The 25,144-nt window shown below is 40.7% G+C and overlaps 1 protein-coding gene across 4 annotated transcripts in view; it reads left to right on the forward strand.

The window, feature by feature from the left end:
* ATP2C1 (ATPase secretory pathway Ca2+ transporting 1) overlaps positions 1 to 25,144 on the forward strand; it is a 177,599-nt gene that overhangs the window by 128,641 nt on the left and 23,814 nt on the right. For all 4 annotated transcript variants that reach the window (XM_072651305.1, XM_072651304.1, XM_072651302.1 and 1 more), the window contains 11 exons: positions 1,123 to 1,184; positions 1,695 to 1,803; positions 10,514 to 10,669; positions 11,138 to 11,206; positions 13,101 to 13,176; positions 18,487 to 18,553; positions 19,380 to 19,504; positions 20,503 to 20,600; positions 22,027 to 22,122; positions 22,196 to 22,285; positions 24,331 to 24,435. In XM_072651305.1, coding sequence (XP_072507406.1) covers positions 1,123 to 1,184; positions 1,695 to 1,803; positions 10,514 to 10,669; positions 11,138 to 11,206; positions 13,101 to 13,176; positions 18,487 to 18,553; positions 19,380 to 19,504; positions 20,503 to 20,600; positions 22,027 to 22,122; positions 22,196 to 22,285; positions 24,331 to 24,435 — 1,053 coding nt within the window. The remainder of the gene's footprint in view (positions 1 to 1,122; positions 1,185 to 1,694; positions 1,804 to 10,513; positions 10,670 to 11,137; positions 11,207 to 13,100; positions 13,177 to 18,486; positions 18,554 to 19,379; positions 19,505 to 20,502; positions 20,601 to 22,026; positions 22,123 to 22,195; positions 22,286 to 24,330; positions 24,436 to 25,144) is intronic.

The raw sequence follows: 25,144 nt of genomic DNA on the forward strand, positions 1-25,144 counted from the left end.
GGAGTGACGACATTTGTGTCTCCCGGCCTTATTTTGGGGTAAAGGTACAAGATCTTGGGTCCTAGGTAATTGGCATGTCTACATCAAGATAATGATCCACTCAGCCTCACGAACCTTGAATCCCTTTGTAGGAAGGAATTGGTTTAGCTCTCTCTAGGTCATTTTCCCACGTGGCCCAGAGTCAGGCTGAACCAGCCAATTTTGATAGTAGAGTGATTCCCTGCGTGACTTACTGTGTCAGCCTGTGGAGCATTAAGTGTCTGTGTGGGACCTGTGACCCATAGGCTCATAGAGGGGTGACACGGATGGGCTGGGAAAGCACATGCATGGAGGGGACAGCTCAGACACCCTCTCCAGCCAGAAGTGAAAGGAAGCTCTGCTTTTTCCAAGCCTGGGCCTGAGATTCCTCCTTTCCCTCAGTTTGATTGTATGGGAGACTAGGGAAAACCAGTTGGAGGCTTGTTCTCATTTAATGAGCCTATGTTCTTTGTGATCTTGTGAGAAAAATTAATTTATAGCATCTTCAGATCCTTATAATGATGATAGCATGCCAGCATTTATTTCTGCCACCCATCTCCGTTCAACCCTGACCTGAATATTATTTAAATTGAGTCTCCATTGTGATGATTCTTAACAACTTAAAATGTCTGGACTTGCTGATTAATATTCTTAATTTTCTCAAATAATTTAAGTTAGGAACCCTTATCAAATACTCATCTTTGTAGTTTTGGTCAGATTGAACGACAGACAATAAGGTTGTTAAAGCTAACTGTAATTTACGGTAATTTAGTCTTTTTCACAGGCTTCTTTGGACAATAGAAGCCCTTAGAGAAAGGAGTATGTAGATTTGAGAGAGATTTTCACTTTAGTGATGGAGAGATGAAGGCCTCTAGTAGACTCTTGGTGATTACTTTGTGGGTTTTTTCCATGACACGATGTGCTACTGCTTTACATTTACGTTGTGCTGGACCGTTTTGTCGTATGAGTGTATCCATCACATTTTTGGCCCCCACAACATCCTGATGGTGAGATGGTTAGATGGTTCACATGAGGAAACCAAGACTCAGACTTTGTGTGAAGAGGAATCTCTCATCCTTTGATTTGTATTTCTCATTTTAACAGGAGTATCGTTCTGAAAAATCGCTTGAGGAATTGAGTAAACTTGTACCCCCGGAATGTCATTGGTAAGACTTCTTTCTGATGTCAGTGTTTCTTTCTTCTCTTTTAAAATAAAGGTCCAGAGTTTCTCTTTAGAATGAATTTGTCATGGATCTAGGCTTATCTAGTAATATAGAAAATATTCATTCGATGTGGGGGAAAATGTTATATTTACTACACAAAAATGTGGAGTTTTTGAAACCATGTACTTAATATTGAACTTAGATGTTTTCGCTTAATTTAGAGCGTCTTAAAATATTGTCATGCCCCAACTGTAATTTCTGCCATAAAAGACAAAGTTTTTCTAATTCTCAGTTTTTATTTTCACATTTTAGATGTTTCATTTCTTAAAATTATTTCCTGTCATATGAACCATCTTAATGATCAATAGCAAGGAATGTATCCTTACTCTTATTTCTAATAGGTGATAAATCACAGTAGTAATGGCCACAGTGGCTTTTGTCTCACCTTGCTGAGATTTCTTTTAAAATGAGCAGGGCTCTCTCAGTTCTGGCTAATTGTGTTTTTAATTATAGTGTGCGAGAAGGGCGCTTGGAACATACACTTGCGCGAGATCTCGTTCCAGGGGATACAGTTTGTCTGTCTGTGGGAGACAGAGTCCCTGCTGACCTACGTTTGTTTGAGGTATGTATGGTAACCTTCTGTGGGAAGGGAAAAAATCTAGCAATATAGATCCAAAATGAGAAGAAAGTGATAGTTGTAGGGATAAAAATGTGAACCACTTGCATTGGAGTGTGAATGCTGATCTCTGTCTTAGGAATGCCAGATCTGGGTCACATGTAAATAGTTGGGGTCATTGTCATAAATTTAAATTTCTGTGGAACTTGATAGGGGATATACCTGTAGACTGGGGAAGTCTAGAAAAGACTTTTTCAACTTTACATAGGAAAGAAGTTTAAACCTGAAACAAATAGCATCTTTTTGCAAGTCAATTCATGGGTTTTAACACTGTGATGTTAATTGTTTTGCTTTAGTTTGTTGGTTCTAAATAACGAAGCATCTGATAGATGTACCTGCCAGTCTTGATTTATTTTTTTCTTATGCTAATTTTTTGCTGGATTAATTTCATGTTGTTCCTTTTCCTTCCTTGACCTGTTCACATAGGCTGCTTTCCTTCCATTTACTGACTCCTTTCTTCCTGGTGAAATGATGATGTCTCACATAAAAAGGCAGTATAACAAAATATGGATTTCTTTGTAAAAATTGAGTGGAATAACTAAAAATTATATTTAACTGTGGAATATATTTTAATTGTTAGATTAAAAAAATTTTTTTTGAGGAGGAAGATGTTAAATCTTCCAAGTCTTGTGTAGTACACATAATGTTGAAAGTTCATCCATCCAGTGCAGATCACAACTTACTGTAACTTAAGGTCTTAGAGGACAGCTAGGTGGCACAGCGGATAGAGCACTGGCCTTGGAGTCAGGAAGACTCATCTTCATGAGTTCAAATCCGGCCTCAGACACTACTAGCTGTGTGACTGGACAAGTCACTTAACCCTGTTTGCCTCAGTTTCCTCATCTGTAAAATAAGCTAGAGAAGGAAATGACCAATCACTCCAGTATCTTTGCCAAGAAAGCCCCAAATGGGTCACGAAGAGTCAGACATGACTGAAAAACAACTAAACAGCAACAACAAACAGGTCTTAGAGAGTTGCCAGGAGTACTGAGAGGTGAAGGGGCTTCCTTGGCAGGATAAATTCCACACCTCACATGTTTTTGAGTCTTCCTGACTCCAGGACCAGCCCTCTGCCCACAGTGCCAGTCTTTGGTAAGCTGAAAACCACACTAAGACTTTTGGGATGTCTCAGATTTTAATGTTTCTGTTTAAATATGAATGTATCACATGTTTCAGAGAGTCCAGTCCTTCTCCTTCCCCTCATTCTCTTCTGCTTTGTCCCCTCATAACCTGAACGTTTTGTCTTGTAAACATAGTATTTCACTTCTTGTGCCTGGAGCTCATTGGAAATTGGAATGCTAATTGATTCTTGCCATCCAGGTTTTTTGCTTGGTTAGAGAAAACAAAGTTGTTTTGCAAAAGCATTTAGCAAAAGCATGATACAGTTAGTGAAGGTTGAAATAGAACACGTTCTCAAGGAGGGAGATGGGCAGCAGATAGTTTGAGTTGTATTTTTAAATTTTATTTGTAATGTTGGACTTAACATCAGTGGGGAGTCGTTGTTGAGACCAATCCTGGTTCTTTTCTTTTTTACATCATTGTCATAACCCTGCTGCCTAGGATGTGCCCAGTGCCTTATCCCTCTTTTATAAAGTGTTCTGTTGGCAAGTTTCTGTGCTTATTGGATGGCTGTACTTTTGCTAGTTGTTGCCACCAAAGGATCTTATTGCACTTCCCAGTGGTTTTACACAGAAATGATGGCAAACAAGTGTAACCTTGCCGAAGACACTGGAGAGTTTGAATGATGACATCAGTAATAAGAGCACTTGAAGGTGTGCGAAGCATTTCATATAAGTTACCTCCTTGGTCTTTACAGAAACTCTGGCAGTCAACAAGTGCTATTGTTGGCCTCACTTTTACAGATGAGGAAACTGAGGCAGGCAGAGGGGAAATGACATGCCCAGGGTCACACTGCTAGTAAGTGTCTGAGGCTGGATTTGAACCTAGGTCTCCCGGAGTAAGAAACTGAGGTATAGAAGTTCCTGTGTTCTCTAAGGTAATATGTGGCAAAAGCCCTGCTAGAACCCCGTTTTCCCAGTGTACTCTCGTCTAGGGTGTGAGTTCTGGGGCTGAGCTTTGCCGTCCTGGAGGGTGTCTGTGCCTCACATTTGTGTGGGAGCTCTTGAAGACTCTGGCTTCAGAGATGCCACAGGATGGGGAGATGGGAAACATGCAAACGTTTCCTCCATTTTTAACAAACAGAAGAGACTACAAAGCTCTAGGCCATTGAGTGTGACTTGAACTTGTATAATTCCAGACTATTTTGTTGAAGGGCATGTTAGTGAGCTTCAGACAAGGAAGTTCCCAGCCACCTCCTGGCTGAGGTCACCAGTAGGCTCACAGGCCACAGTGGGATCCTCTTGGAGGTGGCCAGTGTGGGGGACTCACTTGCTTAGGGAAGCATTGGGCCCCGCTACAAAATGAGACCCTCACAACTGACAGAAAGTAGATTTACTTCACCCTCACAGAGTGAGGATGTGCAACAAAGAAGCCATGGCACTTAGCTTCCCTCACTATCTGATCAGTGGGTTATCATGTTCTGGTTGCCTCTATGGTCACAGGCAGTTATCAAGTCTGAGAGGCCTAGGCTCTTGGTGTCTGGGAGATTTTTTTTTTTTTTTTTTTTTTTTTAGAGGACCAGGTTGCTATGTCAGGGAAGCCAGGGCGAATCATGTTTCAGGGATGACTTTGTCTCCTTGTAGGGAAAACGAATTCTTGGCATGGGGGGAGAAAGACTTGCCTATGTTGGGGGAAGTGTGGAAGGAAGCTGCCTCTGGGAGGCTGGGGGCCTGTCTGGTCTTGGGGAAAATTTTCCCTTTTCTCAAGTAGGAATGGCTTAGATTGCTTTTCCATGAAATAGTCTGATTATGTGAGGGCATTATTATATCCTAGTGAGGTTACTCTGCAAACAATTGAAAGTTCATTTCAACTATTTGGGACAAAAAAAACATTTATTTAAAAGACAAAAGGAGAAAACTTAACTTTTCGCAACTGAAGAAGATAATTGTTTTACTGGTCAAGAAACCCTTAACAGCGTTGTCAGGTCTGATTTTAAAAAACACACATAAATAAGTAATAAAGCTAAGTGAAAGGTAGATTGGAGTGGTAGTAGAATATTTCCATTAAACTTGACTGAGAATATCTTGATTCTAGGATGTACATGGACCTTGGTGGTTGAAGTCTGTAAGGTTAATTAATGCTTGGGCTCCAGTGGTAGACAATTTATTCAAGAGGAAACCTAATAGTAAACACTTAGAAAAATCTTTAGGGCCGCCCCCCCCCATCACGCACGCAACACGAGCCATCTGGCCTGTATTAGTTCATATTTATTAAATTAGCAAAAATAAAACCATAAAATCTAGTGGGCAGCACATGTGGAAGTTGGTTGTGGTATTTTTACCACTTTCCATTGCTGCTAGTAATTTTTTTTTGGAGTTGTAAAAAATTATCATTCTTTTTGACCTTGTAATGCCCCCTTTTTTTGAATATCTTCAAAGGTGTTTGAAAAAATGAAAAAAGTTCAGAAGCAGAGAGGAAAAGTACTTTGTTGATAAAAGATGCTTTTTAGCTCTAGCTGTTCTGCATGTAACAATAAAGAACTAGAAAAAAGAATTGCCAGTGGTTGAGGAATAGACAAATATTGAGATGTTAAAGAAGGGGAGAATTCTATTGCTGTTGAGAATCACAAACAAGAGTCTGCAATCTGGGATGTACTGGGCATCAGAGTCACGCAGACAGAAATGACCTGGCCTCACCCTTGGTGCTTATGTCAGGGAAGACAGCCTGTAACATCTCTGAGTATAGAGAAAATAAATACTGGCTGACTTTTTAGGGGAGAGTAAAAGCAGTTGTATTCATGTGTCTATTATAGGTGTGTATAAATGTTTGCACAGGTTATAAGTACCTGTTGTTCTCAATTCTATTTTATTCGTTCTAGTGAACCTAGCAAGTTTTAAGAGGATTATTTGAGGTTGAAGATGGCTCTCTTGTCTGGTATGGCTGGGGGCCGGAGGGATCCTTTGAGAACTGTTGCCTTTTACTTCCGATGAGGAAGTTGAGAAAGCTGGATTCAAGAGCTGTGCAGTGTCGTCGTTGCAGTTTTTAAAAATAGAAGTGCTCATCTTTTCACCCATGTTCCTCAGATGAGTCTTTTCTCCTGGTGCTCCCATTGTGTCGAGGTGCCAGCTCTGGGCTTGGTGTTGGGCTGTGCTAGGAGCACAAGCTCATGATGTGCATCGAGGTTTCTCTTTTGCATGGCTTTTTTCCTTGTGCTGCTCTGAAAGAAGTTCTTGACACAGCAGTGCAGGCCTTGAGGGCTTCCCAGTGAGTTCGGAGAAAGCAGCAGGAGGTGGAGTTCTCTCTTTCCCCACAACAGCACCCAGACCGTCAGTCTGCCTCCGAGGTGGAGGGACTTCCTTGGGGTTTTCATAAACAGGTTTGTAGATCTCTTAAGGGTGCATTCCACACGAATGAATGAGTGAATATACAGTTTTTAAGCACTTACTATCAGCCAGGCTCTGGGATATGTGCCAGGCATATAAACATGAAGCATCTTATCTTGCAAATCTGTACTTCCAACAAGGTAGGATACACGCCCAGGTCCCCCTGACCCAACTCAGGTTCTTTCTGCTGTTGCCTTGTATTGCTTATAATTGTAATTGAGAATTTGAATTATAACAGTTTTTAATTGACTTATTTTTAGCCCAGCAAAGAGAAATGATTATAAACTTGAATCCTTTCATTTTAAAACACTGAAAATGTATCCTAAAAAGGCTTGTGAATACTGGCTTTAGATACTGGCTTTTCAGCCCTTTTTAACCATCTTGGACTGGGATGCTACTTAACTCAGAGAGATGCCAGTTCTTGGATGGACTTTCCAGAGGATGCAGATCATTTCCATGTAACTCCTTAAAAATACTTGGTACCTTTCCGGCTAGAAGGATGTCCATTATCTGCCAGTCCTCCAAGCTAAAAGATGAGCTCTATCTTCTGGACAAGGCTTCTGATCCATGCTGGGACCTAATTGGTCTTTGTGGTCTGTGTCCTCCACTCGGAACTATTCTTTCCCCCTCAATTTCTTATTCTATTCTTTGTGGGTCATTTTTTGCTGGCTCCTTTCACTCACTTCTCCTCACTTGCCTTTTGAGCATAAGTCCTTCATCAGTCTTGTTAACAAAACTCACCCTCTCAGAGCATGAACTGAGCAGATGCTGCTTGGATGGGCCACCAAAGTCACACACACATCATGGTGCACTCTTTTCTCTGTGGTTCCTTGACTTCTTTTATGCATCAGATCCTTGAGTTTTCACTTTTATTTAAATTCTCCATGCCATAGAGTTTTCCATAATTATAAAAGTACATGTGAGCTTCTTTGGTTGTGTTTGTAGAAATCATTTTGTTCTGAATTTCATGAACATCTAGAAAAGAGGACATGCAGAGTAGTTCAGAAAAAGAGGATTTTATGTGAAAACAAACCAATGGTGGAGCAGAGCTGGCACTGAAAAGATACTTAATCCATGTAACACCATGCTGCTGGCAAAGATATACTACTTATGCAGGTGTCCTGCAAAGGTCACCTTTCTCCTGGACCATAGCTGGGGAATCTGTGGCCTTGAGGACACGTGCGGCCCTGGAGGTGCTCAAGTACAGCCATTTGAGTCAATCCATACTCCTCTGACCTCCAGGCGACAGATTCCCTATCCCTGTTCTAGGTATTTTACAAAATGCTTTCATGGTGCGCTTTGTCGTTTCTTCTTTGGTCATCTTATTCTTAACTCCTCAACCCTCCTACACTCCCACCCCTCACTGTCATTGAACACATGGGTGTACACGCGTGCACACACACACAGACACACACACACACCCCCCTTTTTAACAAGCATTGTCATGCAGAACCAATCTACATATGCTTGTATTAAGATCTTGCAAAGTCAGATAAGGTATATATAATGAACTACATGGGCTCCTTTACCTTTAGATAGAGCCTCAGAAATGTAACCTTATTAGAACAGAAAGAGAAAGGTCCTCAAGCAAGCTCCCTCTTCTTTCTTGTTCTTCCCCTCATGGGTATTTGGGATGATGTTTCTGTGCAATAGATCATTACTGAAGACAGCTCAGCTTTGAACCCTGATTATTCTTGCACTTGAGAAATTATTACTGTCCTGAAAAATCAAAAGCAAAGGAGCATATTATTTCTTGTCTAGGACTAATCAAAAACGTGGTGTTTTTTTTTTTCATTTATTTTTTAAAACAGGGGATTGATTTTGTGGTTCTGACTTTGCTATAGCTGAACCTTTTATGTTCTGTTCCTTAAAGACAAAAGTACTTGATAATCTGTGTAATTTATCCATCTCACAAATATTCTGGATCTTCGTATGGACTCACACTATCTGTAACACCTTAGAAAAGGGCTGCCACTATTAGATCTGTTTCCCAAGGTGATCAGGTGAAAGGAAAAAGAACCCACATGTTCTAAAATATTAATAGCAGCTCTTAAAATGTAACAAAAAATATTTTTCAAAAATAGCTTTTAAAGGGAAAATAGACTTTTCCTTTGTATCGAAGAAAAAGAGGTGCTAGGCATTTTTAAAAGATCTGCTTTATGCATTTATTTTACATGTATGTGTACATATGTGTATATGTACACATGTATGCGATACATATACACCTCCAATTCAACCCATACACAGAGCATTCACCGTGTGCAAGACGCTCTGTTAGGCTTTGGGGATGCAAAGATAAAAATGACAGTCATGGCCCTCAGGAAGTATGTGGTCTGCTAGGGGTGACAGTAAGCATAGACAAGTTAAAATGGCGCCGAATAGCCTCTAAACACTATGGAAAATTGCAGAGTCAGACATTTCATTTTGGGGAAAGCTTCCTAGAAGCCATTATCCGAACTGCCCAAGGAGAAGAATGTCAATAGGCATTGATGAGGAAGGAGTTCACATTTTCATCCTGGGAAACTGCTGTGTGCATGAGGCCCCTGAGTACAGGACAACATTAGAGAAGGATAGTGGGGTAAAGGAGTGTATGCTAGAAGAAGGCTGGAGTTAGGTTGGACAGGGCCATAAGTGACTGTCCATCTTAGGGGCTGACATTTTATCCTGCAGAGAGCCAGGGAAGGTTTTGGAATGGGCAGTGGAATGGCCACAGCTGTGCCTTGGAAAGATGATTTGGACAGATGTGAGAAGAAAAGTGAGAGCTCTAGGGGCCAGCTAGGTGGCCCAGTAGACGGAGTACTAGCCCTGGAATCAGGGACCTGAGTTTAAAGGTCGCTTCATATACTTGACACTCGCTGTGTGACCCTGGGCAAATCACTTAATCCTGATTGCCTTGCAGAAAAGAAAAAGTACAACAACAAAGAAAGAGAAGTGAGAGCTTTAGGGGAAAATGTTGAAAACCCTTGTGTTGTTGCACAGAGTATTTATGGAACTATTTCCATCTTACTGGATTAATATTTAGGTTTTTCTTTACACTTTCTTGCTACATTAGGAATTGCATAAAACGAATACACCAGCTTGTTTCCTCAGAAAGATCCTAATGAACAAACCCTTGAAAATACCCAGTGCCCTTCTGTCATGTAGCTCTGTATACAACCTTACACATTCTGTTGCTGCCACTATTTATGCTCGACAGTTTTAGGGTCAAAGTAAATCAGAGTGAGCCTCATGTTTCACAGCAAATCATCCAAACTTAGAGTTGGCCAACTAGTCCAACGTCTAACTAGGTAGGAGTCTCTTCTACCGCAAAACCAGCAAGAGGTCATCCAGTGTATTCAGGAAGGCCTCTGGCAAGAGGAAACCCACTGGCTTGGTGTGAATGATGATTGTTAACTAATGAAAGCCTCATCTCTTCTCCTTTATTGTTTGAACTAATCTTTGTGATACTCTGTTTTATTATATTATGTGTTTCTAAGCTTTTGTTGAGTTAACTTCATTTGGGGGATGTACTTCTGATTAATGGGAAGGTAGGTGGTCCAGTGGATAGACCACTGACCTTGGAGTCAGGAAGATTCGTCTTCAATAAATTCAAATCCAGTCTCAGATATTTGCTAATTATGTGACCCTGGGAAAGTCACTTAAATCTCTTTGCTTCAGTTTTCTCATTTGTAAAATGAGCTGGAGAAGGAAATGGCAAACAGCTGCAGTATCTCTGCCAAGAAAAAGCCCACATGGGGTCATGGAAAGTTGGACATGACTGAACAACAAAACAGCAGCAAAAGCTTCTGTAATCCTCAGTATTCCACTATTGTAAAAATTTAACAGAAATAAAAGAACGAAATGATTAAGGAAAAGCTGAACAAATGAAGAGATTTTGCACGTAGTTTAGTCAAAATATAGAGAAATCTTAATGAGTTTCTAATTTATATATATAAAACCAAATATTAATCAAAGTGCTAAGAGGCTACTTTGTAGAATTAGGATCAAAGGCCTAACAATCTTCTCCCCTATGAATTTTGTTAGAATTGTAACTAAATGGGCCTTTTCCCCCTTGTGTTATTCTTAGCTCATATTGTACCACCTGCTCACGTTAAAAGTCATCCGTAAGGAAGAGGTCAAGAGACTTTGATGTTTCTAGGTTTTGAGAACACAAGCTCACAGTGCGATGTAAAAAGGCGTTAAGCTTTTAACTCGGTACATTTTCATTCTCAAAGGCTGTGGATCTTTCAATTGATGAATCCAGTCTGACCGGAGAGACGACCCCCTGTTCTAAACTGACAACACCTCAGCCTGCGGCTACTAATGGAGATCTCACCTCGAGAAGTAACATTGCTTTCATGGGGACATTGGTCAGGTGTGGGAAGGCGAAGGTAATTTTTTAAAAAACAAAAATTTCTTACTTTAAGCAAATTCCTCATATTCAGTTTAAAGATTGAAAACATTAAAAAACAAAAAGCAGCCTTTTTCCTCATTCTGTTTTGAAAGATAGATGTGACTTATTCCAGGATAATGTAGCAGTTGAGAGGCCATGGTAAGGCTCGGTGGGACGTTTGGCAGCTCACCTTATGTTACACTTGTTACTGGCCTGTTTATCGCTGTCCCATTCCTTGTTACAGACACACTGTTAGACGTACAGTTAGAAGCCCCCAGGACAGCAGTGCTGCAAGACTGCTGGAGTCTAAATAGTCATCATTGTGCTTCGTATTGACAGCTGTTGCAGTTACTATTTTAATTTTTTTCAACACGGTTTGAAATTCTTTGCCTTTCACTTTGTTTGAAAGGAAAAAGCTAAATGTCAATACATTTTAAACATTTTTTAAATTTTTTTTCTCCCTTAGGGAATTGTCATTGGAACAGGAGAAAACTCTGAATTTGGCGAGGTTTTTAAAATGATGCAGGCAGAAGAAGTGAGTACTTTTCTATTGCTCAGTAAGCATTTATGATGTGCCAACTGCATGCTAGGTGCTGCACAGCTTATGTTCAGGGGAAACTATAAGCACATGTGGATACAAAATAAAGAAATGAAAAACTGAGGCAGAGGAAGTTTGCCCTTGCTCTGAGGGGAAGCAATTGAACCTCAGCTGAGAGAGAGGTCGCACTTGGGCTTTGAGGGAGCAGTGCAGGCTCCTGAGAGGCAGAGGTAGAGCAGGAGGCTCTTGAATCTGCCTGTACTGAATGGAAAATGGAGCTGAAGGACCCAGTGAAACAAGAGTCGGAGCCCTTGGTCCTTTGCAAATCAGTGGTGTTATGTGGGTCATCTCTTGTCACCCCTGGCCTGATAACCTGAGAAATTCACCTGGGGAATGATCGGTGTGGACACTGCTAATAGTGTTCAGAATGTTATTTTTCTCCCAGAGAAGGTAACGAATGAAACACATTTAGGGTCCAATACCGATCTTTGGAGCGTTGTGCTTAGAAAGGGTCTAACAGCCTTGGCCTCAGTAGCCTCAGTATCTTCTGCCTGAAGACGCCAAGTTTGATAGGACTGCATATTTGCATCCCTGTGTTCTTCTAAGCTGTGTCCTGAAAAGGTCAAATTCCAGAAAAATGGGCCATCAGAGAGAACTTCCCCATCTCTCTGGCTGGCCTCCAAAACATGGCTGTGCTTGGCTCTTCTTAGAGTTTCTTTCCCCTGACCTTGTCATCAGTATTCATGTGGAGAAAAATCTGTTAAAGTACGGACTGGTACGTTATTAATGAAGTGATTGCCACAAGATTTTTAAAAAAATGATTCTTGTGATTTAAAGCAATATATTTATATGATAAGCAAAACTCAGTTACACATGATTAGTTTTCCAAAGTGTCTTTCTGGTTTAGAGTGCTTATCATTCATTTGACATCTCATTTTCAAGTCTTTGAAATTATAATTTCAAATTATGAATAATCCACACAATATGTTTCCCCATAAAAGTATATTCTTCAATTAAATTTGCCAGTTTACAAAATAAAGATTAGCCAACTCTTCCCTAGTTTTAGCTGGATTAGACAGTGTTCGTTTATTTCCATTAACCTTACTCTGCCTCTGTGGTATGTCTTTGTTCTCACTTAACTGAAGTTCTCAGTTTCACTGTGATTCCTTTGTTCTTTGGGCCGTCTTGTACTTTTAACCCTGTCTTCTTCTGTAGACTCATCACTGAATTTGCTGCACTGTATTCACCCTAAACTTTTCAAAGGCTGATGACAGTTTGTCTGATTCCTCTCTGCCAGTTGTCTAGGAAAAATATTTAGCTGTTACTTTAAGCCCAGCCACACCAAAATCTTAGTCAGATGCTTCCATTTCCTTGGGACTGACCAGTCGTGTCGTATGTTCTTTGTTTCTAGACTTACCTGATATTACAGATCCCTACAACATGCTGTTTCTCTAGATGGTGGCCTCATTTTGTGTTCTGGTCAGCAAACAGCTGTAGTTGGTGCTTTTAACTCTCCTTTGTGCCAACTATCCAGTGTGAAGTTTTCACTTTGGTACAAACCATTATGTCACAGACAGAAGTTTTAGTGAACCCAGTGGGAAGCTTGTGGAGAAGCCTAATATGAATATTTGGGTATTCCTCCATTCAGGAAGTCCTTGTTGAGCACCTGCAGTGTTCAAGGTGTTTCCCTCATGTGAAACATATGTGTGTTAAGTTTTTAATTTTTATAGTAACTTTGATTTGTCCTAGTGCTTTCACATCGTTTCATTTTATCTTAGGTCTGTAATCTTCAGTGAGTCTTAAAAATGAAAATATTTTAATTTACTTACACTAAGATGTTGTTTGAGAAGCCTAATCCTGATGGTTTCCTTTGCTCTTCTCATTCACAAAGGCTCCGAAGACACCACTACAGAAGAGTATGGATCTTTTAGGAAAACAACTTTCTTTTTATTCCTTTGGCATAATAGGTAAGAGTAGAGTGAGGATGTATCTGAAGTTGCTCTTCAGTCTTTAATATTGGAAAGACATAATTGATGGATCACAGAATTTAGAGCTGGAAGAGCCTTTAGAGATGATGATCTAGTCCAACTTCCTTATTTTATAGATTTGGGATGATTTCTTGATTCGTCTTAATGATAATTTTCTGCTTCCAAAGACAGAAGATCCACTTTTCACCAACTAGGAGGACTTGGTGGGTGGGGTGGAAAGGGTGGGAACCTGAAGAGCAAATGGGATATTTTAGAATTTGTGGTAGAGGAGGAAAGGAAGCCTAGACTTTGAGGGGAGCTGGTTTTAAAGAGTTCAGAGGACATATTATTAGAATCCTGTGCGCTAAAATTTTAGAGGGGAAATCAGCTGAGGCAGATAGTAGGGGGCTCTTGACAAATTCCAAATCTGTCAAGAGAACTATTTCTTATTCAAAACGGAAGTAGTCATCAGGAGAGACCTATGTGACTGTGCAGGGAACCCAACTCAAACGTTTAAAAGATAGACACAAAAACGCCTCAGATGGACCAGAACAAGACATTTTGATAGTCTATTGGAAGCAGAGTAGACACCTTGGGGGAGCAGCTAAACATATCTTGGCAGGCAAGGAAGTACAATTATGCCAGAAAAAATAACTGAAAAATTCAGAGAAACATAGAGGACCTTTATGAATGTTGTCAAGTGAATTAATGAACCAATTCAGGAGAACAGATCCACATTGAGTGCCATCATGTAAATAGAGCCACTCTCCACAGAAGCCATAGTCTGATCACCAGTCTGGGTCCTATAGAGTTGGGGGACCATGGCCGAGTAGTATAGCACATTCTTTCAAGTAAGGTCACTCTTGTCAGGTTGGTTTTTTTCCACTTCACTTTTTCTTTGTTACAAGGTTTGGGTGTGGTGTGGGGACTGGGGCACCAGAGAAGTGACTATGAAGTAAAAACAAGGCATCAATAAAACTTAAATACAAAACCTCCCTCTTCATCTATCCCCTCCTCATTCCCCCAAAAACGATGTAGAGAACATGGAAGCCAGGGCATGTACTGGAGGGTGAGTACAAAACAGGGCATAGTCCTGTCAGAATTATGTCAGGAGTGATAGAATTCAGGATGAACTGAGACTAGCAAGGAAAGCTAAGAACAAAGGTTGGTTTTTCAATCTCCATTGGGAGAAGAAAGATGGATCCAAGGGGTATTTGATTGGTGCTCAGGGTAGAAGGGATAAGAGAAATGAACAACCAGGAGGAAGAGCTTTTACACTCTTCCTCTGCAAAGGACAGGGAGCTTTGGACTTAAGGAGACAAAACAAAGACAGTAGTTAGGGGGTTAATATCCCAGATAAGAAAGGTAAGAGAACACTTATCAGGTCTCCACGATAAGTTCAAGTCACCATAGCTCATGACGTTCTGAGCCTCCATCCAACAGCCTTTAATGTTCTTGGAAAATGGGAGGGGTACCATGGGACTGAATGTGGGCAGATCTTGTCCCACTACTCAAAAAAGGAAAGGCCTGGGATTGGAGAACTGTAGGCCAGTGACCTTGACTTCAATTCCTGGCAGAATTCTACACTGTCTTGTTAAAAGAATAGTTAATGAAAATCTAAGTGCAAAGAACCCAGAATCCCTCCATCAGGGAAAGGCCATGTCAGATTAATGTTATTTCCTTTTTTGACAGGGTTCCTAAAGTAATTACATCAGATGAATGCTGTTGTTTTGACTTGACTAGATTTTCAGAAAGTATTTGAATATTCATGCTATTCTTGTGGAAAAGATGTAGAGATCATAGCTAGATGATAGCTGAATTAAGATGATTTGTAATTGGTTGAATGGTCAGACCCACAGAGGAGTCCCACATTCACCTCCTCTTGCCCCCTGCTCTCAATTCCCAACCATGTCGTGGCATAATGTGTTTGATTGTGGTTCCACAATCTTGGAGTGGCCCCAACAAGGGCGATTAGTAACACTGAATTTCAGAGTCCAAAGGAGAATTACAACTGACCAAAACTTTGGGCCAAATGAAGCAAGATGAAATTTAATGAGAACGAATGTGATGTCTTCAGCTTGGGTTCCTTTTCCCATGTACAAGTTGTGGAAGGTGTGACTGGGCAGCCGTTAGTCTGACAGTCGGGTGGGTGTTTCTTGTAGGGGCAAGCTCCATATGAAGCAACCACCAAAAGCCAATGCATTTGTGGGCTATGTGTCCTGAGTTCAGGAGGCACTAGTTCTGCTGCCCTCTGAGGAGTGTGCTTTTCTGGGTGTCGTAGTTGAGGAAGAACCTTGGTGTGTTTGAGAATGTCTGGGGGGGCAGTCAGGAGAAGGAAGGGCTTCAGTTCCATAGGTGAATGTGGGGCATGTAGACGTGGAGGAGACAGATGGGTCTTGATGTCTTTGGAGGGCTCTCATGTGTAAAAGACTTTACTCTGTTTACTCCTGGAGGGTAGAATTAGAAGCAATGGGTAGGAGTTCCCAAGGGGCAGATACCGGCTGGACAGAGTAGAATGGACCTCCTTGAGAGCAAGCTGGGCAAGCATTTGGGGGGCTGTTGTGGCAGATTCTCATTGGTCTGGCTTAGACCACTGGCCTTTGGTGGTGGTGGGGGTCTCTCAATGCTGAGATATTCTGTGGGCTGAGGGCAGTTCAGTGACATGCCCAGTGTCTTGTAGGTAGTGTGAGGCACAGAGCCAAGGGTCTTCCCCATCCTGTTCTTTGCATAACTCCCAGAGATGTATTTAGCGTCAGAGTCCCTTGCTGTACACGGTCTTTGAAATAAGTTTACATGTCCGATAGATTGGGTATAAATTAGGTCAAATGTCTATTTCTTTAAAGGCATTTATAAAAAGAATAGCTGTTATATGGTGCTTTAAGGTTTGCAAAGCACTTTACAAATATTTCATTTCATCCTCACAACAACCGTGGGAGGAAGGTGCTATTATTATCCCCATTTTACAGGAGAGGAAATTGAGGCAAATGGGCTAAGTGACTTTCCCAGGGTTGCATAGCCAGTAATGTTCTGAGGCTGAATTTGAACTGAAGTCTTCTTGAATGGACTTCCTGCATATTATCTACTGTGCTAGCTAGCTACCTCTTGAAAGGAGACGTGATTTAGGCTACAAATTAAAAGACTCAGAATTGACTGTTTTGTTTAAAAATGCTTGTCTGTGACTTTCACATCCCACAGGGTCAGTGAGAACTTCCAGTACGTTAGTCAGCCAGCACTTATGCATTTACTATGGGCCAGGTTCTGTGTCTGGTGCCAGGAATACAAATCTATGGAATAAAACAATCCCCATCCTCAAGGAGCTTATGTTCTAAGATGGAGATAAGAAGTATATCAATGTGTGAGCAGAATGGAAAGAGCGTGGTGCCTGGCCTGCAGTAAAGCACTTAATAAATGTTTGCTGACTGACTGACTGCATTTGGAGACAGAGGATTTGGGTTTAGAGACTGGCATAGGCTCTTGTCTCCTCTGTGACCTGAAGTAGTTACTTGGCTGCTCTGGGCCTCAGTTTACTTAATCTGTAACGTAAAACAGATGGACCAGAGGACTGCTGAGGCCCTGTAGAACTTCAAAGGTGGGACATTATAAATACAATAAATAGAAATAAATAGAAGCTAATTGGGAAGAGGCCACTAGTATTCAATAAGGAAGTTTATGAAGATTATGTAAAAATCAGCTGATTCTTGAATGTATTCTTACCTCCAAAAAGGTGTGGAACCATCATGCACTCCCTCTCTGCAGTGGTTCAATTGCCTATTTAATTTCTTGAAGGGATCTTGGGCTAGAGGGATAGAGATTTCAATCCCCATGCTTCAGTGCCACAATGGTACTGCCTCAGAACATGTCTTAAGGTAAACACTGAGATTTCAACAGTGGGACAGCTTCTTCCACAGTCACAGATCACATCTCTCACATGCTGTAGACGGTCCTGATAATTACTGCCTGGTGAACTGCTGTCTGTGTGATGATCAGCCTCTGAGTTTGGCCAAGGTGACCCACACATGGCAAAAATGGTGCATAATTGGATTGGTTCTTAGAGCCTTTTCAGCTTGGCCAACCCTGCTAAGGCAGCTGAAAAGGCAGTTTGCTCTGTTGGCATATCTAATAATTCAACATCTGAATTGATATTTTATTTGAATTAAGAAATTACCTTAACCTTGTTCCTATTCTTTAACTTGTCTACTTTTATCATAAAGTGAGGGGGAAGAAGTTAATTAAATTTTAATTTATTCTCTGCTTCCTCTTACTAACTATAAGCTTACAGAATTGTGTAATAAAACCTCTTTGGCCATGGGTTAACAGTAGTCCAAGCAGCTCAGCTCAGCTGAAAATGTTTCCGAGGTGCTTTCCTGAACTTTCCTCCCAGTGTGCCCTGCCATTTGTTGATTCAGGAGCCTTCAAAGCCAGAATTAGTGCTGTCGTTGTGAAGAACAGTCACCTTTCATTGTATGGTCAGGTAACTTTGTAAGTAGCAAGAATTGGGCTGTGTCCACCCCAGCCTGGCCCAGGCTGGAAAGTTCTCTCCAGCCCCAAGTCAATTTCTGGCATCTTTTAAAGGCTAGCTTGAGGGAAGTAAATGGTTTCTGATTGAGTTCTTTTTATTTTGTAGTTCCATCAAAGTACATTTTAAAAGTGTGGTCAGGAAGTGTGACTGTAGGAAGGACATAAGCATCTATTAAGTGCCTGTTATGTGTCAGCTCTGTACTAGCTCCAAATGGCTTTGATTAGAAAGCTTCAACCCTCTTGATCTGAAATCAGTTCTCTTTGCATACTGTGTCAAAATTTTAATTCATTGTGTTTCTTAGTATTGAGATAATAAAATGATGTAGATATTTCTTGAAATACAGAATAGATCTATTCCTCAAAAGTTATGTTATTATAAATTCCACATATTTGGCTCTGTTTTTTTCTGTATTCTTAAATTTAAGATACCATGATGTAATTTTCTCAGTGTTCAGTTTGAACTTACTCATTTGCAATCTAACATTCTCTAATTCATAAACTAGCATAGTTCAGTGTGTTAGATTTGATGTGAAATATCCTGGGTTCAAATTCTACCTCAACCATTGTCTATTTTTGTGACCTGGAATGTCACTTCTCTGGGCCTCAGATTCTTCCTTTGTAAAAGGAAAGGGTGGGACTACATGACTCCTAAGGTCCATTCCAGCTTTAAGTCTATGATCTGTGATCTTGTGATCTCTGCCTGCCATGAGATTTCAGTACATCCTTAATTGTCGTGATGTTCTTCCCCAGAGTTTGAATAACGAGGCCAGGACCTGTTTGATTCTGTTACAGGTATTATCATGCTGGTTGGCTGGTTACAAGGAAAACATATCCTGGATATGTTTACTATTGGCGTGAGGTGAGAGAGAAGCTGGCATCTAGTCTTTCGGGCTTTGTCTGATGGCTGTGACATCTTGAGCACTTTTCTAAGAGGGGGGAACAACGTTGTTGGGGCTCCATTGTAGTACTGGGTGCATCACAGACTAGACGGGAAGGCTCTTCTCCAAGGGCTTATGGTCCGAAAGAGGATCCGTTTTGTGAACACTGAGCACATGTTTTAAATTCTACACCAGGATTACGTTTTTCTCTAGATCACTGTGTATTTTGTTGATCTTAACATTTCATTCCGGTTTTTCCTGTTTTTTTGAACTCTTAAGATTCCAATAGTTTCACAGATTGCATTGACTCAGAACTTTAGGCTTATTCCTGTACTGCTAAAGTCTGCACAGGTTTAATAAAACAACATATTTTGTGGTTTATTATACATTAGTGATTTAGTGTATATGCAGGTCAGACCAGCAGTACTCTTTTTCCAAAAATCAGTTTTTATTGATGTCTTTTTTTTAAATATCACTGTAGTTTTCCCCAGAATCCCTCTCCCTCCCTATCCCAGTGTTGTGTTTTGTTTTTTTTTTAAGATAACATAAGAGGGGGAATAATTGGCATAAGTGATCAATGCATTGGGGAAATTTGAGAAAATGTACAATGCACAACACTTGTGGACCTCCCCCTACTTTCTGCAAAGGAGTATGGAAAGAGGGTCTTCCTGTGTCTTTTCTTTTGAGACATTGATCGGCAGCACTAATTCTTTGGTATTTTATTACCTCCAGTTTACGTAATTTGTACCATTTGTTCAGAAAGCCAAGGCAGGTGTTTTTTATTTGACCTATAACTTTCTTTTGCAGCCTGGCTGTAGCTGCCATTCCTGAAGGCCTTCCCATTGTGGTAACTGTGACTCTGGCTCTTGGTGTCATGAGGATGGTGAAGAAAAGGGCCATTGTCAAAAAGCTGCCAATCGTTGAAACTCTAGGTGAGTCATGCTGATTGAGTGCATTGACTAGATGAGAATTAATGAACTAGCTCAGTGTTGAAATTAGAGTACTTGTTTCCGTAGCTCGTTGGCCCATCACTGGAATATGGCTATGGAGAATAGGCCATCATAGCAAAGCCCTCTGTGACATTAGTCAGGAAAACACTGGCAGAGGCTGACATTGGTAAACAGCATCTGATGTCATGATGCTGACATCTTTTTAAATACTTATCATGAATAAACAGAAATGCTAGCTGTCAAGTCAGTAAAACTTTCATTTTGATACTACCAAAAAGATGATATTGGCAACACACAGTGGCACAAATATGCCTGGAGAGCTGGGCATCTTGGATTACCTGGAGCCGTTTTCGGTGCTGGAGCTTCTTTTTGCTTTATGTATAAGATGGTGAATTCACTGTCTCTTTGGTAGCCTTAATTTTTTTTTTAAAGACCCTTTATTCTGAATCTGGGATATACAAAAAGCACTTTAGATTTAATTTGCCCATCTGGCAGTTTAATGCCATGATCCAAGCTATCAGATATCTTTATGATTTCTCAGTTTTAAGAAGTTTTGCATGTTTAAGTCCCAGGAACCTAGTGAGTTACCTCCAGTGCCCGTCCTGCATGTCCCACCCCCAGATTCATTAAACAGGATCATTATGCGAAACTTGAAATGGTAGGGAGGGAGGAAGCACTTAGAAAAAATTTTTAATATAGAAAAACAGTCTGCATTTTGATTGTTTTCTGAACCCTAAGTGGAAAAAATTGGGTAACCACTGTTGAGAAACAAGCAAGATGAGGATACAACTTTGAGCCCAACATTATGTCATTTTCATAGTGCAAATGGGTAGCCAAGATCCCATCTCCAGTGGTTAAATTATTTTCTCACTCATCTTCTGAGTAGCTCAGCTTTCCAAGTTCATTTTTATGTCCAGTGAAGTCCTTTGTGTACGCCCCACTGTTCACTTTTCTGATGCTCCTGCACTGTCCTCTTTAAGGTTGCTGTAATGTGATTTGTTCTGATAAAACTGGTACTCTGACCAAGAACGAAATGACTGTGACTCACATCTTTACCTCGGATGGACAGCATGCTGAGGTATTTCATGGGATTTCTCTTCTTTGTTTTTACTGAAGGCCTGCCTTTGTTATTTCATTTCTCTTTTTCATTATCATTGCAGGCACACCTTTAGGAAGAAGCTTCACATATCATTTTAACTTGCTCACAAATTCAGGTTTCCTCTGGCTTATTGCCACTCTGAAGAGTTTGTGTAGATTAGTTAGGAAATATTTACTGAACACTTTATACCAAGTGTCCCTAAAGTCTTAGGGCAGTGCTCAGCTGAATGCCATGGTTCACTTTGGCATATTTAGCAGATTCTTTTTCTGACAGGATGAAGCAGTGTTTCTAGCCCCATTTAGCCTTGCTTGGCATGATCACCAACTAATCGTTAGCGCCATTATTACTAGTTAAAATGTCCTGTAAATGCTGAGGTGAGGCTAATACACCACAACTTTAAAAAGATTTTGATTGTACCTTTCTCTAGAAGTACTCATTCATGATGAATGGAAGCTGTGACATTAAAATGTAATCAGGACCATGTGCATAAATGAAGAAGATGAGCATTGAACAGTTGCCAGAACTTGCCTTTCCTTGTTAAAAGCACAGCTTAAGTTGATTGGTTTTTTCATGGTGTGTAGACAGTAAAATGGCACTGTAGACAATCAGGCTTATGATCTTGGACAGAATTGTACTTTGGACACTTGTGCGATGTCTCTGACTTCGGTGGGATGGATCAAGTTGCACATCCTGATCCAAGGGGACGTCAGGATTCTGCTTTCTCTTGGCCTGTTTGCTCATTTGCTTCTCATTTTTCCATTGACCACAAATCTGAACTCTTGCAGTGGATTTGTGGTGTCGATATTACCTCCAGCAGCTCACATCCCAACCTCTCTGCACTGTCTTATAAAACTCTCATCCATGTTATTACTTTATGTTAAGAAAAACTCTAGGTCAGCTTCACATTATATTTTCAGCTTGATTAGTCACACTCAGAGGGAAGTATGAAAGAGAGTGTGCATCGCATTCACTCTGTCTCAATTCACTTAAGTATTGATTTGTAAACCTGGAATCATACGAGTATCATATGGTAGTCATTATTACTAATTACTGGTTAAAATATTCCATAAATGCTGAGGCTTCTTACACAATGTTACATAGCATCTATAAAAATATCTTAGATGGTGGTACCTTTCTATAGATGTAGTCTTATTAATTCCTAATAGAAGTTTCGCATTTTAATAAAATCTTGTTAGACAAAGAAAACATTAAACTTTGATAGTCCTGTCAAGTGGAATCTATCCTGAGTCTTTTAAAATTTTCTTTGAAAGAACAAATTCAAACGCTTTTCTAGGAATGTGCTTTTTGCGTTGTTGGGGCAAAAAATCATTTGAACATGACCTATTACTGTTTGCTTTCTCTCTGCTGGTCAGTAATATTGATGCAAGTTTATGTAATTTCTTAGGTCACTGGTGTAGGCTACAATCAGTTTGGTGAAGTCCTGCTTGACGGAGAGGTTGTTCACGGATTCTATCACCCATCCGTCAGTAGAATTGTTGAGGTAAGTCCTGAGCTGCTGAAGTGAAGCACTTCTCAAGACGCCGGCCTTGTAGTTACGTGTATGTTTCTTCTAGGTGGGCTGCGTGTGCAATGATGCTGCAATTAGGAACAACACTCTAATGGGGAAGCCTACAGAAGGAGCCTTACTTGCTCTTGCAATGAAGGTATGTGTTTATAAGTTACTCGATCTTAATTCCTCGCCACCTAAGACTTTGTCCTTGGACATAGTAGAACAGGACTGATTTGGTCTCTGCTTATGAGTGACCCAGAGGAAAAATCCCATGTACCTTCTTAATTTTTTAAAATATAATTTTTTATTCTGAAACTTAATTATCAAAAAAGAGCATTTTCATATACACATCAGAACACAAGAGGATTCTATATAAAACTACCACATCGTGTTAATTGTTTTATTAAAACATATTTAATAAATTCTACATGTGACCTGAAATTATCTTGGTTTTGCTTCATTCAAAATTTCTTTCTCTTCTCTACAGTTAAAAAATGTTTCAATAGCCCCCCCTTTTTTGGCATCACATTTGTGAACCCACTGCTCCCTTACTTCTTTTCCCTATCACTAAAAACCCTTGTAACAAATGAGCACAGTGAAGGCAAACTGATCCACAACATGGGGCCACATCCCAGACTATATCTCCTCTTCTCCCTCAGGTCTGTCACCTCTGCTAGGAGATAATATATATGGATTCCTCAGAAGTGTGTGGGTGTGTGTGTGTGTGTGTGTGTGTGTGTGTGGGTGTGTGTGTTCCTCAGGGGGTGTGTGGGTGTAGATTCCTGTGTGTGTGTGTGTGTGTGTGTGTGTGTGTGTATTCCTCAGGGGGTGGGTGGGTGTAGATTCCTGTGTGTGTGTGTGTGTGTGTGTGTGTGTGTGTGTGTGTGTGTGTATTCCTCAGGGGGTGGGTGGGTGTAGATTCCTGGGTGTGTGTGTGTGTGTGTGTGTGTGTGTGTGTGTGTGTGTGTGTGTGTGTTCCTCAGGGGGTGGGTGGGTGCATAGCAACGGGACACTTGTACATAGTTGTTAGATAAGATAGATAAGTTATGTGCTGAAAGAAAGGAACTTTTGGATCAGAAATTTTTCACTTTCTTTGTCTCATGAGACTCTTTTGGCAGGCTTGTTAAATGGATGGACCCCTATTCAAATTTTTTCTAAATGCATAAAATAAAATATAGAAGACTACAATGGAAATCAATTATAATGAAGTGTAGTTATCAGAAATTTTTTTTAATCTCACAAACACAGCATAAAAATCTTTATTTTATTTTGGTTTTCACATTGTTATCTTCTTGAGACTGTGCCTCGTTGTCATTACCCAGGTTGGGGTTAGCTGCACTCACAGCCTGACCCCAATACCCCCAGGTTCCAGAGGGCTCACCTGCCCTGTTTTCTTACCTGGGGTGTTTGCGGCTTCTCGGGCAGTTAGGGGCCTGCACCTGTGGGGGCTCTCTGTTTTAAAGCCACTTTGGTGTGTGTAGACCTCTGAGTGCCTCCCGTAGCAGCTGGGGTGGTGGGAAAGGCATGTTTTGGCATCCCGTCTCCCAGGCTGCAGCCAATGGCTACTGGCACATTGGCTAAGGAGTCAGGAGGGACCTGTGTTCTAGTCCTGTTTTACCCACAGGGTTTGCAGTATCCTGGGAAAGTCATTTAAACTTTTGGTAAAGTTACCAAACCCCCTCCCCTTGGCTGCTGACCCATGGCATCACAGCTGTGGTCCTAAAAGAAGCTGGGGAGTTGGTAGCATGAATTGGACCAGAGAGAGACTGAAAATATCCTGGCCTTCTCAAAGGCAGCTTGTGGCAGAATGGATAGAGCATGGGGCCTGGAGTCAGGAAGACCAGAGTTCAAATCTGGGCAGGTCTCTTACCCTTGGTTTGCCTCTACTTTCTTATCTGTAAAATGGGGATCATAATAGCATCTGTCTCTCAGGGCTGTTGTGAGCATCAAATGAGGTAATGTTTGTAAAGTGCTTAGCATGGCATCTGGCACATAGTAGGTACTATATAAAAACATTAGTTATTATTAGTAATGACATTAGTGATCTTTGTGTGATGAGGCTTGAACCTTTGACCTTGACTTCTTTAGCATTATGTTCTTACTTGTGAGGCATAGTTAGAAAACAGTTTATGTCTTCTTTTATATTGTTGAAAATTCAAATTGGTGAAAAGAGTATTTTTCCTTTTGTGTTTTATGCAGATGGGTCTTGATGGACTTCAGCAAGACTATATAAGAAAAGCAGAATATCCCTTTAGTTCTGAGCAAAAGTGGATGGCCGTTAAGTGTGTGCACAGAACACAGCAGGTACCCTGCCTTTGAATGACTCTCCATGGTATCGTTACATGTCATCCTTTCCCCTCTGATAACTTAGCTAACTTGTCCTGTCTGTACTATCAGAACCGAGATGGAAAGTCATCAGAGCCCTGTGTCATTTAAGTTGGAGGAACCCTTCTCTCCTTTCTCTCTTCCAAATATAAACAAATTCTGTTTTTTTAAGTTGTCAGCAACAGCCAGGAGCACAGATTTAAAACATCTTAATGAAACCACTCTGTTTATGAGCAAAGGAAACGGATTTCAAGCTCAACCTTTGCAGAAATTATAAATTCCTAGAAAATAAACACCACAGGAGAAAAACTGAGAGCTATTTCCTTTAAGCATATGCTGCCAACTCTGCTTTGGAGGCTTCCTTTTCCAAATGTCCTTGGCCTTGAGTTGATTTCAGCTGCCTTCCCTGAGTTTGTGTCTCGAGAAGTCATGGGGAGAGATTCTGAGAATTCTTGTTGTCCATACTTTGTAAGAGCACCATCCCAGCTGCCCCAGTACTGAGGGGAGACTGTGATTTCTCTGTGACCATTCCATTCCCAGGATTCTTGAGCACACCTTCACTAAAACTGCAGAACGAGACCATTGGGGCCTTTTTTTTTCCTTCTACTCAGCAAGTTGACTTATTACGTGTCTGTTATGAGCAGAGCATTTCTGTGTAATATTAATGAAACCCAAGAGGAAGAGGTAG

Source organism: Notamacropus eugenii, chromosome 3, assembly GCF_028372415.1.
Source record: "Notamacropus eugenii isolate mMacEug1 chromosome 3, mMacEug1.pri_v2, whole genome shotgun sequence".
NCBI classification, from domain to species: domain Eukaryota; kingdom Metazoa; phylum Chordata; class Mammalia; order Diprotodontia; family Macropodidae; genus Notamacropus; species Notamacropus eugenii.